This window comes from Ranitomeya variabilis, chromosome 2 (genome assembly GCF_051348905.1).
Source record: "Ranitomeya variabilis isolate aRanVar5 chromosome 2, aRanVar5.hap1, whole genome shotgun sequence".
Taxonomy (NCBI): Eukaryota; Metazoa; Chordata; class Amphibia; order Anura; family Dendrobatidae; genus Ranitomeya; species Ranitomeya variabilis.
In genome coordinates this window covers 854,912,978-854,927,465 of record NC_135233.1, presented here as the reverse complement: position 1 = coordinate 854,927,465, position 14,488 = coordinate 854,912,978, and the positions used below count along the sequence as shown (strand labels likewise).

General features: G+C 47.5%; 1 protein-coding gene across 3 annotated transcripts in view; it reads left to right on the top strand.

The window, feature by feature from the left end:
- Positions 1 to 14,488, top strand: part of TNK2 (tyrosine kinase non receptor 2) — a 350,655-nt gene that overhangs the window by 163,537 nt on the left and 172,630 nt on the right. Inside the window, exon 1 of one of the 3 annotated variants that reach the window (XM_077290237.1) lies at positions 12,874 to 12,891. The exons of the other annotated variants lie outside the window; for them this stretch is intronic. Within the exon in view, the coding sequence (XP_077146352.1) occupies positions 12,883 to 12,891 (9 nt within the window). The 5' untranslated portion in view covers positions 12,874 to 12,882. Of the gene's footprint in view, positions 1 to 12,873; positions 12,892 to 14,488 lie in introns of those variants that run through there. 3 annotated transcript variants of the gene reach the window in all.

Below are 14,488 nucleotides of genomic sequence, written 5' to 3'. Positions count from 1 at the left end.
TTCCTCCATACTTTGAAGGCTGGTCATCTCCTTGACCCATTTAGACACACTAGGAGATTGGGAGGATATCCAATGTCTCGGGATCACAGTGCGCGCAGCAGTTAAGCTGAATCTTAGGTGCCCCTTTTTCTGGAAGCGAAACGAGCGCGGGAGGATAGATAATAAAGCCACCTGGGGGGAGTTGGTCACCAAATGACCACTAATGGCTTGATAAGCGGAAAAGACAGAATCCCAAAATGGCTTAATAAGCTCACATCCCCACCAAATGTGTAGCATGGTACCTCTCTCTACTCCACAACGCCAGCACCTATCGGAGACGGAGGGAAAAGCGGCGTGTAAGACATCAGGACAACGACACCACCTGGTGAGAATTTTGTAATTATTTTCCTGTGCGGCACAGGCAATAGAGAATTTATGTGAATATACGAACGCCTTCCTCCACTCCGCCTCCGATATGGCAACTCCCAACTCACCCCGCCACCTCTCCACATACTTGGGGAACTTGTCTTTGGTATTTTGGTTCAAAAGAGCATATATTAAGGAGACAGCATGTGCAGGGGGCGACCCCAACAGGAAAAGCTTTTCAAACGGCGTAGGAAGGGAGGAGTATGAGCCTGCGCCCTCTGGAGATGAGAGGAAGGATTTTAGTTGGAGGTATTCCAACCAATCAGAAGGGCCCCCTCCCTCTGACGGCTGCACTGATTCGAAAGCGGGCATGGCCGAACCCTTGAGGATATGAAAGCATCTGGTATTGTCCCCTCTCTCCCACCCAAGAAAACGATCCCTCTCCACCCCCGGGGGAAACTCCGGATTAGAGAAGAGAGGCATAAGCGGTCCACTGCCTAAGGACAGAGAGCCTCTGCGGGTCTCCAGATCCCATCCTCTAAGTGTATCTTTAAGGAGGTCAGCTTCAGAACTGAATTGACCTCTACTTTTAGGGCTGATCTAGGGAAGGTTATGGAGTGGAATTGTAGAGCTAATTTGTTCTATTCCCACCCATTGTTTGTCTGAACTGTGGAACTGCCAGTCTAGCATGCGTGTCAATAGCGCTGCTCTGTGATACAATTTGAAATTCGGAAGACCCGCGCCCCCTGAGCCTTTGTGCCTATATAAAGTACCCATGCCGATCCGGGGACTACCACCCCCCCACACAAATCTCGAGATGGCTGATTGGATTATGGAAAAGAAAGAAGGAGGAGGAATTAGAGGAACTGTCTGGAAAATATACAGGAAACGAGGAAGTACATCCATTTTTATTGCATTTATACTGCCGAACCATGAGAGCTTCCGCTTATCATAGCTACCTAAGTCTTTCAAAGTCTTATCCAAAAGGGGTTGGAAGTTTAAAGAATATAGTTTAGTATGATCTGTCGGGATGGTTACTGCCAAGTATCTTAATGCTGTTTCCTGCCATTTAAAGGGAAAATTATCTTTAAGATGTTGAACTTCATCTCTAGATAAAGTTATATGACCTACCCCAACTGGAATACCGTGAATGCTGGGGTTCTTTCTAATGGATATTGCCAGATGTTCCATTATCAATACATACAAGAGAGGGGACAGAGGACCATTGTTGATGTGGATAGGGGAGGACAGGAACCCATTAACCCTAACCCTAGCTGTAGGGCCCCTATATAGAGAGAGAATCTTCTCAATAAATTTGGTGCCCAGGCCCAGTTGATGCAAGGAAGCCGACATGAAGCTACAACTGACCCGGTCGAAGGCCTTTTCCGCGTCAACCGAAAGCAAACACAATGGGAGTGATCTGGACCTCGCCCGAGCCATCAGGAGAAGAGTTTTATACGTATTATCTCTGGCTTCTCGGCCCTTGACAAACCCTACTTGATCTGTATGAATAACCCCGGGTAACAAAGGTGCCAACCTATTTGCCAGGGCCTTCGAAAATATTTTGATGTCCACATTAATCAAAGAGATGGGCCTATAATTGGAAATTAACAATGGATCTTTCCCTGGTTTTGGTAAAACGCTGATGTGGGCCTCCAGGGACTGGGGCACGAATGGGGATCCTTCTGACACAGAACTAAAGACTTTTGTTAGGAAAGCAACAAGCTGTTTGCTAAATACCTTATAAAATTTTGGTGTGAACCCATCAGGCCCTGGGCTCTTTCCCACAGGATTTGATTTAGTAATGGCAGAAATCTCTTCCTCTGAAAAGTCCTCCTCCCGAGAGTCTGCAAGTTCAGGATGGACAGCTGGAAGGGCGTTTTGTCTGATATAGTCGTTTATTTTAAGGTGAAGAGATGAAGCTGACATGTCCCTGAATTGTCCCTTAATATTATAAAGGTCACTATAATAAGCTCGAAAGGATTAGGTAGTTTGGGTTGGATCCTGTGTGCGGGCCCCCCCGAGCCGCATGATTTGTGGGATATAACTAGTGTCCTTTCTGGGATGTAGCACCCTAGCCAATGCCCTGCCACATTTATCCGCATGTTCATACATAAATCGATGGAATCTGATTTTTTGACGGGAATATTTTTGATCCAGTAGGACCCTAAGCTCCGCCCTTGCTTTTAACAGGTCCGCGTACACAGAAGAGGATAAAGATTGTTTATGTGAGAATTCCAATGTATTAATCTGCTGGAGCAGACTGGAAATTAGAGAGGCCCTTTCTTTTTTCAATCTAGAGCCATGCTTAATCAAAAGACCCCTTATAACACACTTAAGTGTTTCCCACTGGTTAGGAAGGGACGTCTGGTCACGTTAATGGATTTCTAGAAATTCTGAGATAGACTTCCTAATCTCCAAAGTGCATAGAGGGTCTTTAAGTAAGTTATCGTTGAGACGCCATGTCCATGGTCGATGAAGGCCATTTGGTGGGATAAGATGGAGAAACACCGGAGCATGGTCTGACCAGGCAATGTGACCAAAAGAAGCCTGGGCTTGCCAGGTCAGGGCATGCTGGCTTATTAACAGCATATCTATGCGGCTGTATGAAGAGTGAGTCGGGGAGTAATACGTATAGTCCCTATCCGTAGGATGCAGGACTCTCCAGGCGTCTACCAGGCGTAGGTTCTGAATCCTACGTTTAAAAGCATTGATACGTCTACGGGGCAGGAAATGACGCTGAGATGAAGTATCCACCTCCGGATCAAGGGTAAAATTGAAGTCACCGCCTGCAATCAGAGTCCCCTCCCTGAAATCCGACAGGAGTGACAGAATAGCGGAACAAGCTAAAGTCGGATCTTTATTGGGTAGGTACCAATTAGCTATGGTGAATACCATTGAGTTGATGCAAAGTTTTAGGAGAATGTACCTGCCTTCTGGGTCAATCCTAGAATCCAGGACTGAATGGACCAATGACTTATGTAGGGCTATTGAGACCCCTTTTGACTTTGAGTCGGGGTTAGGGCTGTGAAGCCAAGAGCAATAATATCGATCCTTCAGGGTGGGAAGACAGCCGCAGCTGCATATTATTAGCCACAGTGCCTACATGAAAAACATACCACAGTATATTTAAAGATTGGGCAGTGATCATCTAAGGCCATGTTCACACTTCGCGGTTTTTATGCTGCGGGTCCGCAGCAGTTTCCATAGCGTTTACATTAACATGTAAACACTATGGAAACCGCAAACCGCAGTGCACATGCTGCGGGAAAAACCGCGCAGAAACGCAGCGGTTTACAACCCGCAGCATGTCACTTCTTTGTGCAGAATCGCTGCGATTCTGCACCCATAGGAATGCATTGATCCACTTACTTCCCGCATGGGGCTGTGCCCACGTTGCGGGAAGTAAGCGGATAATGTGCGGTTGCTACCCGGGGTAGAGGAGAGGAGACTCTCCTCCAGGCCCTGGGAAGCCTAAATAGTGTAAAAAAAAAAAAAAGAATTAAAATAAAAAATGATGCTATACTCACCTCTCAGCGCTGCACGCGGCCGTCCCCGGTCTCAGTTGCTGTGCGAACAGGACCTGCGGTGACGTCACGGTCACATGACTGTGATGACGCCACGGTCACATGACCGTGACGTCACGAAGGTCCTTCTCGGCACAGCATCTTTGGAGCCGGACCGCCGCGTGCAGCGCCGAGGAGATCGCGACGTCAGAGGGTGAGTATAGCCAATTTTTATTATTTTTAACATTACTATTGATGCTGCATATGCAGCATCAATAGTATAGGCGGAAACCCGCAGCGGAAACTGCGGAACAAACCGCGATAAATCTGCAGGGATAACCGCAGCGGGTTTGCCCTGCAGATTTATCAAATCCGCTGCGGGAGAACCCGCAGAGGTCACACGCAAAGTGTGCACATAGCCTAAACATACTGCTGTTATTAGTAAAGAGAAGGATCGGCATGAAGAATGCTGGCTCTCAACTCTCATCAGTAGTGGGATCTTTTGTATGGTTTGCAGTATTTCTATGTGAGCGCCTGCCTACCTCTGTGTCCTGCCTTGTGAGTTGGGCTTTATGGGCGCTATGACATCTGCACAAAGGTTTTTTTTTTTTTTTTTTTAAACAATTGAAAATTCTAGTTAATTTGCTGTGGATACAGTAATTTATAAAAAGTATACATTTTGAAATGGGATATTTAATATTCAGTAAAATTATTTTTTGTCTTTTAAAATATAAATTAAAGGGTTCTGTGACTACTCATGCGTAATTTGTATAGTGTACTTTGCAAGGCACTACTCCCATCTGTTAGGCATGTTACCAGTGTAGCCTTCACTGACCACAGTTCAGTGGATGATCAGTCCAGGAGGAAAAAGAAGCCGATTTCTCTCATAAGATATATTACAAAATTACTTATTTCTCGGTCCCCCATGACAGCACTACGGAGAGAGGGGATCCGCCCTTCAGGGACAGGAAACCTACAGATAAAAGGGCGGTACCTCTCCCTCGCATCAGTTGGTTTCCTGTCCCTGACGGGGAACCTCTTTTCGGCAGTACCTGACACGAAGACGCCGTTTCCAAAGGACCGGGACCGGACAGTCGGCTCCTGCCGCGGCTCGTCCGGCACCCGAAGCCGCCACCGCTGGAACCGACGGGTTCTTCAGGGTGTGCGGGGGAGAGGCCGCCGCCAGACTCCGAGGGAGGAAGGGGCGCTGGTCACCCGGAGCTCCGGTGCCGGCTGCTGCACGCTCCGGGTGAAGAAAGATGGCCGCCGCTCCGGAAATGCGGCGTTAACTTCCGGGTCATCTCCGCGCACATGCGCGGTACTCTCTCCTCTCCCTGGGATGTGCGCAGGACCGGAAGTGAGGCAGAACGCCAGGGGTGGCGCCGAATTCAAAAAGGGAGATAGTGCAACAACTATGTGTGCACCATCTCCCTGTAACCATGGAGGACAGCGATCCACAGCAGCTGCAGCCCAGACAGCAGCACCATAAGAAAAGGGGACCCAAAGAGCTCCAGAAGAAGTGAATCAAGCAGTCGGTCCACACAGCGCAGCAGATCTGCTGCAGGGACTACCTCTCCTCCTCAAGAGGCTCCACTGCCAGACCCGGGCCCGCCTCCAGAATCGGTACCTGCCTCCACAATCCGGATGGTGAGTGATCTCCGTGAAAGTGTACATTTTTTATAATAGGGCTCCCTCTTCTCCCTTACTAGGGTAAGAAGAGCCTGGAGAAAAAGAAAAATAGGGTCTGTCCCACCTGTAACAAAGCTTTGCCGGTAACCTGGAGAAAAAAGCTTTGTAAATCTTGCATTCAGCGATTATTATGTGAAGAGACCCCTGACTTCGCATCTGAACTAAAAACTATAATTAGATCTGAAGTTCAGAATGCCCTGTTATCTTCCAAAAAAGGGAAGGAAAAGGTGAAGGAGACGGTATATTCTCACTCTGTCCGATCCTCGTCTGAGGACGCGGACTCTGACGATTCCAAATCCTCCCTATCTTCCTCTGATGAAGATTCGGGCCGTCATTGCTTCCCACTAGAGGAAGTGGACGCTTTAGTTAAAACCGTCACAGCCACTATGGGGGTTGAGGATCCCAGACCCGATAAAACGGCTCAAGATATTATGTTCGGAGGTCTGGGACAAAAAAAGCGGAGAACTTTTCCGTTAAATCCCAATGTCCAGACACTGATCAAAAAAGAATGGGAAAAACCGGACAGGAGGAACTCTTCAGTACCCTCGCTTAAAAGAAAGTATCCCTTCGATGATGAGGCGTCCACTTCTTGGGACAAGGCACCCAAATTGGACGTGGCAGTGGAAAAAGCCTCGAAAAAATTTGCGCTCCCGTTTGAGGATATGGGTACCCTCAAAGACCCCTTAGACAAGAAAGCGGATACCTTTCTTAAAGGGGCTTGGGAATCGGCTGAGGGTAGCTTGAGACCTGCAGTTGCAGCGACCTGCACCTACAGATCTTTGATGGTGTCGGTTGACCAGCTGGAAAGCCAGATCAAGGACGGGTCACCCAGAAGTAAATTGCTGGACTCAATCCCTGCAATTAGGGCAGCAGCAGCATTCCTAGCGGACTCCTCAGCGGACTCAGTACGTTTAACATCCAAGGCCGCTGCCCTCTCCAACGCAGCCAGAAGGACCCTATGGCTTAAGAGCTGGCCAGGGGATCTCCAAACAAAGTTGAAATTGTGTTCTATTCCATGTGAGGGAAATTTCTTGTTTGGGGAAACCCTGGATGACATCCTCCAGAAAGCAGGAGACAAAAAGAAGGGGTTTCCAAACCTGGGGCCAGCCCCATTTAAACAGTCCTTTCGGAACCGTAAATTTTTTCGTCGGAGACCTCCCAGAGAACAGAATAAATGGGAAGAAGGGAGAAGACGAGATAGAGGTTACCTCTTTGGCAACACCTCCCGTGATAAAAAACCCTCCAAATGACATTTTCCCTACGGTGGGGGGAAGGCTCACCTCATTTCTTCCTGCCTGGGAAAAAATATCCAACAACACCTGGATTTTAAGACTAATACAATCTGGTCTAAAAATAGATTTATTTTCTCTCCCCCCCCCCGAAATTATGTAGTGACAAAGACGAGGTCTTCGGCAGCAGAACAAGCAGCATTAGAGAAAGAAATTATTTCCCTACTGCAGAAAGCCGTAATTCAGGAGATACCTCCTCAAGAAATACCGTGTTTCCCCGATAGTAAGACAGCGTCTTACTTTCTTTTCCCACTCAAAAGTCCCACTATGTCTTACTATCGGGGGGGGGGGGGGGGTGTCTTACATTGAAAAAAAAACCTGTGTGGTCGCTGGAGAGCTGTCACACAGACAGCTCTCCAGCGACCAACTATGCGAAGTCCCCTGGTAACCAGGGTAAACATTGGGTTACTAAGCGCAGGGCCGCGCTTAGTAACCCGATGTTTACCCTGGTTACCAGTGTAAATGTAAAAAAAAAAAAAAAATGTGAGGTGTCATATCTTGTTTTTTCCAGAGGTGATTTTGGAGTTTTTGGGCTGTCAGAAAGATACTGATGACTTCCATCTCCGAGGGCGCCCCAGTGCAGGCTGCAGTAGGCCGGCTCTGGCGGCGGGTCCATGCGGGGTGGAGTAGATGAAGCTGGCCGCTGCTTGCTGCTCCGGAGCGCACAGTCCGTGCGGGGGATGGTGCACCGGGCCGGGGGAGGACAGGACGTGCAGGTATCCGCCGCCTCCTGCGCCAACCACAGCGCCGCCCCCGGCCACGAACCCCCCGGAGAAGCTGGAGCATTTGTCTGGGAGCAGCAGCTGGTCGTGCCCGAGGTGGCTTCCCTTTCTCATGGTATGGAGCCGCCGCCTTCTCCGCTCTCCTCCTTGTGACCCCAGTAATCCGCACTGCCCGGCCTGCACCCTACAAATAGCCGGGGCTGCAGTTAGAGCAGGTGCTGAGGTGAGCTCGTCGGAGGGCTATCGAGCACCGGGGGAGGCATATGGAGGACAGATTGTACGGCTGTGTGTGCTCGGGCCCCAGCTCCGACCTCCCTGCCACCACCGCGGCTGAAAAATGGCTCCAGGAAGCTGACAATGAATGAAGGGATGCGGTTTACGCTCGAAGGTCGGAGCTGGGGCCCGAGCACACACAGCCGTACAATCCGCCTCACAAGGAGGAGAGCGGAGAAGGCGGCGGCTCCGTACCATGAGAAAGGGAAGCCACCTCGGGCACGACCAGCTGCTGCTCCCCGACAAATGCTCCAGCTTCTCCGGGGGGTTCGTGGCCGGGGGCGGCACTGTGGTTGGCGCAGGAGGCGGCGAATACCTGCACGTCCTGTCCTCCCCCGGCCCGGTGCACCATCCCCCGCACGGACTGTGCGCTCCGGAGCAGCAAGCAGCGGCCAGCTTTATCTACTCCACCCCGCATGGACCCGCCGCCAGAGCCGGCCTACTGTAGCCTGCACTGGAGCGCCCTCGGAGATGGAAGTCAACAGTATCTTTCTGACAGCCCAAAAACTCCAAAATCACCTCTGGAAAAAACAAGATATGACACCTCACTTTTTTTTTTTTTTTTTTACATTTACACTGGTAACTAGGGTAAACATCGGGTAACTAAGCGCGGCCCTGCGCTTAGTAACCCGATGTTTACCCTGGTTACCAGTGAAGCCTTAGCTGAATTGTCGTACGGCTTATATTTTTCCAACGTGCAGTACTACGTCTTACTTTCGGGGGTGCGTCTTACATTAGCCGACCCCGCTAAAACCCCCACTACGTCTTACTATCGAGGGTGTCTTACTATCGGGGAAACACGGTAGAGGAAGGGTTCTTTTCCCCTCTCTTTCTTGTACCGAAACCCGACGGGTCTTTTCGGACGATTATAAACTTGAAAAATCTAAACAACTATGTAAGAAATCACAAGTTCAAAATGGAAACAATAAAATCTACAATAAAAATTATCTTCCCAAATTGCTACATGGTTGTGATAGACCTAACCGACGCATATTACCATGTGCCCATCCACGAACATTCTCAAAAATTTCTCAGGATGGCGGTGTCCATAAAGGGAAAAATAAGAAACTTCCAGTACAGGGCCCTCCCGTTCGGGATTTCTATTGCTCCGCAGATATTCACAAAAATAGTAGCGGAGATGATGGCCCACATAAGGGAACAAAACATTATCATAGTCCCTTACTTGGACGATTTTCTTATTGCCAGCGAACTCGGCTCAAAGTTGCAGAGAACAGAGAGACCGAGTAATGACTATTCTAACGGACTTGGGTTGGCTCATAAATATAAAAAAATCAAAATTGGAACCCTCTCAAGTGCAGGAGTTCCTAGGGCTGACGATAGACTCCCAGGTTCAAGAATGCCGACTCCCGGGCCCCAAAAAAGACAAAATATTAACCATGATAGCACAAACACTGCAAAACCCCTCCATGACTCTAAGGAGGGCAATGTCACTGCTGGGATCTCTATCTTCATGCCTGCCGGCGATACCCTTTGCACAATTCCACACAAGGGAGCTTCAGTGGCACATACTAGAATGGCAGGTAATATTAAAAAACAATTTGGAAAGCAGGGTCATTCTAAATTCCTCCGTTATTCATTCCCTTCTCTGGTGGGGAAAGAACCAGAATATCTCAAAAGGGATTACTTGGGTACCAAAAATATCTCGGGTGATAACAACCGATGCAAGTCCCAAGGGGTGGGGGGCCCACATGGCAGACAAAGTGGCTCAGGGCAACTGGTCAATTCAGGAACTGTCAGCATCCTCAAATCAAAAAGAACTCTGGGCGGTACATCATGCGCTTCTATCATTCCTTACCTACATTCGGGGACATCATGTCCGAATTCTCTCGGACAATATAGTGACAGTAGCCTACATAAATCACCAGGGAGGAACAAGGTCTCGGTCACTGATGAATTCCTCCGCCAAAATTTTCAGCCTTGCAGAAACAAATCTACTATCCCTTTCTGCACTGCATATTCAAGGTTCAAAAAACGAGAAAGCAGATTATTTGAGTCGAACCCAGTTGAAACAAGGCGAATGGTCCCTGAATCAGTCTGTCTACAAGCAGATCACGAGGATGTGGGGAACGCCAACAATAGATTTGTTCGCCAATTACAAAAACAAAAAAGTAAGCAAATTTTGTTCTCTAAGCCCGGAAGGGAATCCTCAGGCTCTGGATGCCTTTCTGATTCCATGGACACACAAACTGACATACGCTTTTCCACCAACCATTCTGATTCCGGCAGTCATTCGGAAAGTCAGAGAGGACAAAACAAAAATGATCCTTATTGCCCCATTCTGGCCCAAAAGGACATGGTTTTCCTGGCTAAGGATGCTATCGGTCTCAGACCCATGGGTTCTACCGAATTTGCCAGACCTACTACAGCAAGGACCGATCTTCCACCCACAGGAGACGAACTTGCATTTGACAGCCTGGTTTTTGAACGGGAACTATTAAAAAAGAGGCTTCTCAGACAACTTGGTCACAACATTATTAAAATGTAGAAAACCTATTACTACTAAGATATATGGGAAAACATGGAAAAAATTCTTGTCTGTATCCAAAGTTAAAATCCAGGAGGGACCCTCAATTAATAAAATACTTGAGTTCCTACAAAAAGGTCTGGAACAGGGGTTAGCGGTTAGTACTCTTAAAGTACAGATAGCAGCCCTGGGTGCACTCTATAACTAGAATATTGCAGCCAACCCATGGATAATAAGATTCATTAAAGCGGTAACAAGAGCAAAACCTGTAGTTACCCAAAAAATGGCCCCATGGGACTTAAATCTAGTACTCTCGGCATTATCTGGTTCTCCGTTTGAACCAATAGACATGATTCCCATTAAAATACTATCTCTTAAGACCATTCTTCTAGTAGCCTTAACATCTGCGCGCAGGATAAGCGACATTCAAGCCCTGTCCTATAACCCCCCCTTTACAAAAATCATGGATGATAGTCACTCTAAGACCTGACCCGGCTTATTTGCCAAAAGTGGCGACAAAATTCCATAGGTCACAGGAAATATCCCTGCCGTCCTTCTGCCCGAACCCTAGAAATGAGAGAGAGCAGAACTTCCATAATCTAGACGTCAGAAGATGCCTAGTCCAATACCTAGATTCCACCAGGGAGTATAGGAAGGAAGGCTCTCTGTTTGTCTGTTTTCTGGGTCCCAGAAAAGGATTCCGGGCATCTAAAGGTACCTTGGCAAGGTGGATAAAAGAGGCAATAGCGTTGGCATATTCATCCACGGGGAATGCGATCCCGGACGGTATAAGAGCGCATTCCACAAGAGCAGTAGCTACCTCATGGGCTGAGAGGTCAGAGGTATCAATAGAACAGATCTGTAAGGCGGCCACCTGGTCATCACCGTCAACCTTTTTTAGGCACTATAGATTAAATCTAGCCTCTGTGTCTGACCTGACCTTCGGTCGTAGGGTTCTTGAGGCGGTGGTCCCTCCCTAAGCTTAGTCTCTGCAATTCTCTCCGTAGTGCTGTCATGGGGGACCGAGAAAGTCATAGTTACTCACCGATAACGGTGTTTCTCGGAGCCCATGACAGCACTCGCTTATTCCCTCCCATCACGAGTGCGGTGAGCACCTTTAATTACATATGATTTATATAGTTATATATTATAATTTAGGCACGGGGTTCCTTTTTTTTTTTAAGAAATGTTATAATATGGTATTTTCTCTGTTGTAACTAACCTGGAGGTCCTCCGATGCTCTGTAAACCAACTGATGCGAGGGAGAGGTACCGCCCTTTTATCTGTAGGTTTCCTGTCCCTGAAGGGCGGATCCCCTCTCTCCGTAGTGCTGTCATGGGCTCCGAGAAACACCGTTATCGGTGAGTAACTATGACTTTTCATGTGTTATATTGATTTATGAGATAAAAAGTACAATGACTGTTATTGTTTTAACAACTGGCAGTGGGTAGTATGTTAGACCTACGCATTCAACTTCAATATCTACATCTGGACTTTAAAAAAAAAAAAAAAAAGGACTGGAAAGACTCAAAGCGCAAATAGGTTCTTATCTGGGTAACGTTAAGAGTTGTAAAATTATGCTCACATGTTGTTGTGTGCACACCACCATTGCTGATGCTTAAGGTTGCTGCATAGCCATGATAGGATGAAAGTGCAGGTAATGGAGAAACCAATGGGTTAATTCTGAAGAAAACGTTTATATACTTTGAAATGCGTTGACAAATAAAACCACTTACACTGGGGTTGGCATGTTCATCTTTCCCGTATGGCAGTGCAGAAACAAGCAATGCGGAAAATACATAGAAATCTGAGGTATTTGAAGCTAGCCACATCGCCCCTATTGGCCCCTGTGTGTGTTATTTTGACCAGGTTTGGATGAGCTTTTCTGAATCTGACATTTCCTGGCTCTCTTATAGCATGTTGTTGCTGACATGCTGTTCCAATATACACCATATTCCTATATGATGGCTATTCAGCAAATACGGCTGTATGAGAACATACCACCATATGTGCTATGTGTGAATAAAGCCTTATTGTGAGCTGTTCACTATAGAGTATAACATTGACATTTGCCCAGTTGTCGGCACATCTCTGTTTTATGTAAACTAGTTTTTGATATACCGTAGTTTTATTTTTACCATTAGCAGCTTTTAACTGAGATAACTTGGTCTGATCTGTGTATTTTCCTATTACCTGCGTAGAATGTTGTGGGGTGGAGGTCAGATTGTTAGATATACTTTTCACACCCCTAAAGATCGCCATTCCATACAATTTAGTAGATGACAGTTTTTCTCCCTAAAAAGGGCAGACTTTGTGTACAGTCTTCTTCCTTTTTCCCTGGTCTCTGCCAAATGTTCTCAGACTGGTGGGTGGCTGTGTAAATTTACAGAAAACATCCGAGACTGGTAAACACTGCAGATAATGGTAGCATGTCACTGTGATGTTCTGGCTTGCCTGTGAGTGGTCCCTTTAAGAGCTGTGTGACATCACGCTCACGTGGTTAAGAGTGCAGCACACAGGCTTGTTTAGGCTGCTGCTGTCATGCTTCAGGTTAGACGCCTGAGCACAGCATCATGCTGGAGGTAAGGCAGGCGCTGTCCTGTGTCATGTACTCTTCCTTCTCTTCACTTTAACTCCTGCAGTGTACCTGCTTTCTCGTACGCCTGAGATACATACTAAAAAAAAGAATCTGGAGGACTTTGCGTTATTGGAAATGTTTCTGGCTGTACAACAGCATTGCTCTACTCAACTGCGGCCAGATATTGTGAGGTTCTTTCATTTAGTCAGATGTGTCCTTTGTATGCCTGTTATTCTGGATAGATCAAAAACAAAGGCTTGGTGTATTGTCCATTACATAAATATTGGAGACTCTGAGTCTCTATTGTGCATGCTTTTTTTCCATACAGGAGAATAAAACGCATCTGTAATGTTCTTCATGTGCAACTAGGTTATCAAGGAAGATGGCCTAGTAGACTGCAGTTTTCACCTGTAGCATATGATAGAACTAGGTAACATGTTCTTTGTCCCCAAAGAATGTCCCCCTGCAAGAGTAAATGCTTAGGTCAGGGGTCCCCAACCTGTAGCTCGGGATCCAGATGTGGCTCACTGTCCCATGAATTGTGGCTCGCGGCTGTCTGCCAGCTTGGTGCATTAGCTCCAGATTTAGTAAACTGGTATGAAGAGAACATCTCAAAATGGTGAACTTTGTGAGTAACCTGCAGTGAAGAGCAGATCTGGGTACACATCTACTGGTCTTGGGGGTTTAGAGATAATTTAAAGTGAACCTGTCAGCAGATTTTGCCGCTATAAGATGCGGCCACTGCCTTTCAGGGCTTATCTACTGCATTCTATAATGCTGCATATAAGCCCCCTGTCCGACCTGCAAGTGAAGAAAAATCCTGTGCTGTCGAGTCCGATGGGTGTCGCTGGTCTGGGTCCAGCGCCTCCCATCTTCTTGCGACACCGCCCTCCTGCTACTTCATCGCTCCCTGGCATCTGCACTCCTGCGCAGGCGTACTTCTTTGTCCTGTTGAAAGCAAAGTACTGCAATGTGCAGGCGCCGGGAAAGGTCAGAGAGGCCCAGCGCGAATACCTTACTTGCTAGGAGTGCTGACCACTGGGCGGCGCTCAGTCATCCGGCAGTGACAACCATAGAGGTCTCCAGGAGACCTCTGGTTGTCATGCCAACCCATCGGTGACCCGTGACGGGGTCACCTATGGATGGATTTCCAGCACGATTGCCAGAAGCAATCAGTTTGACTGTGGCATTTAACGGGTTAATGGTCGCGGGTCGATCACAATTCCACCCGCGGCTGTGCCGGGCACATGTCAGCTCTTCAAAACAGCTGACATGTGCCGGGAAAGATGTGGACTTACCGCCAGAGCCAACATCAAAGGGAGGGAGATCCAAACCCAGAGGAAAGCAGCAACACATCCGTTTTGTGACGAAGAAACCTTAGTCCTTTATTTCCAATATAAATTCATGGACAAGGTAAACAGGGCAGGGACAGTCCTTTTTACTTGCACTGTCCCTGCCCTGTTTACCTTGTCCATGAATTTATATTGGAAATAAAGGACTAAGGTTTCTTCGTCACAAAACGGAAGTGTTGCTCCTTTCCTTTTCATTTGGATTTATCTACATGTTTCTTCCTGGCAAGCACCCTCCACCAAGTGACTTTA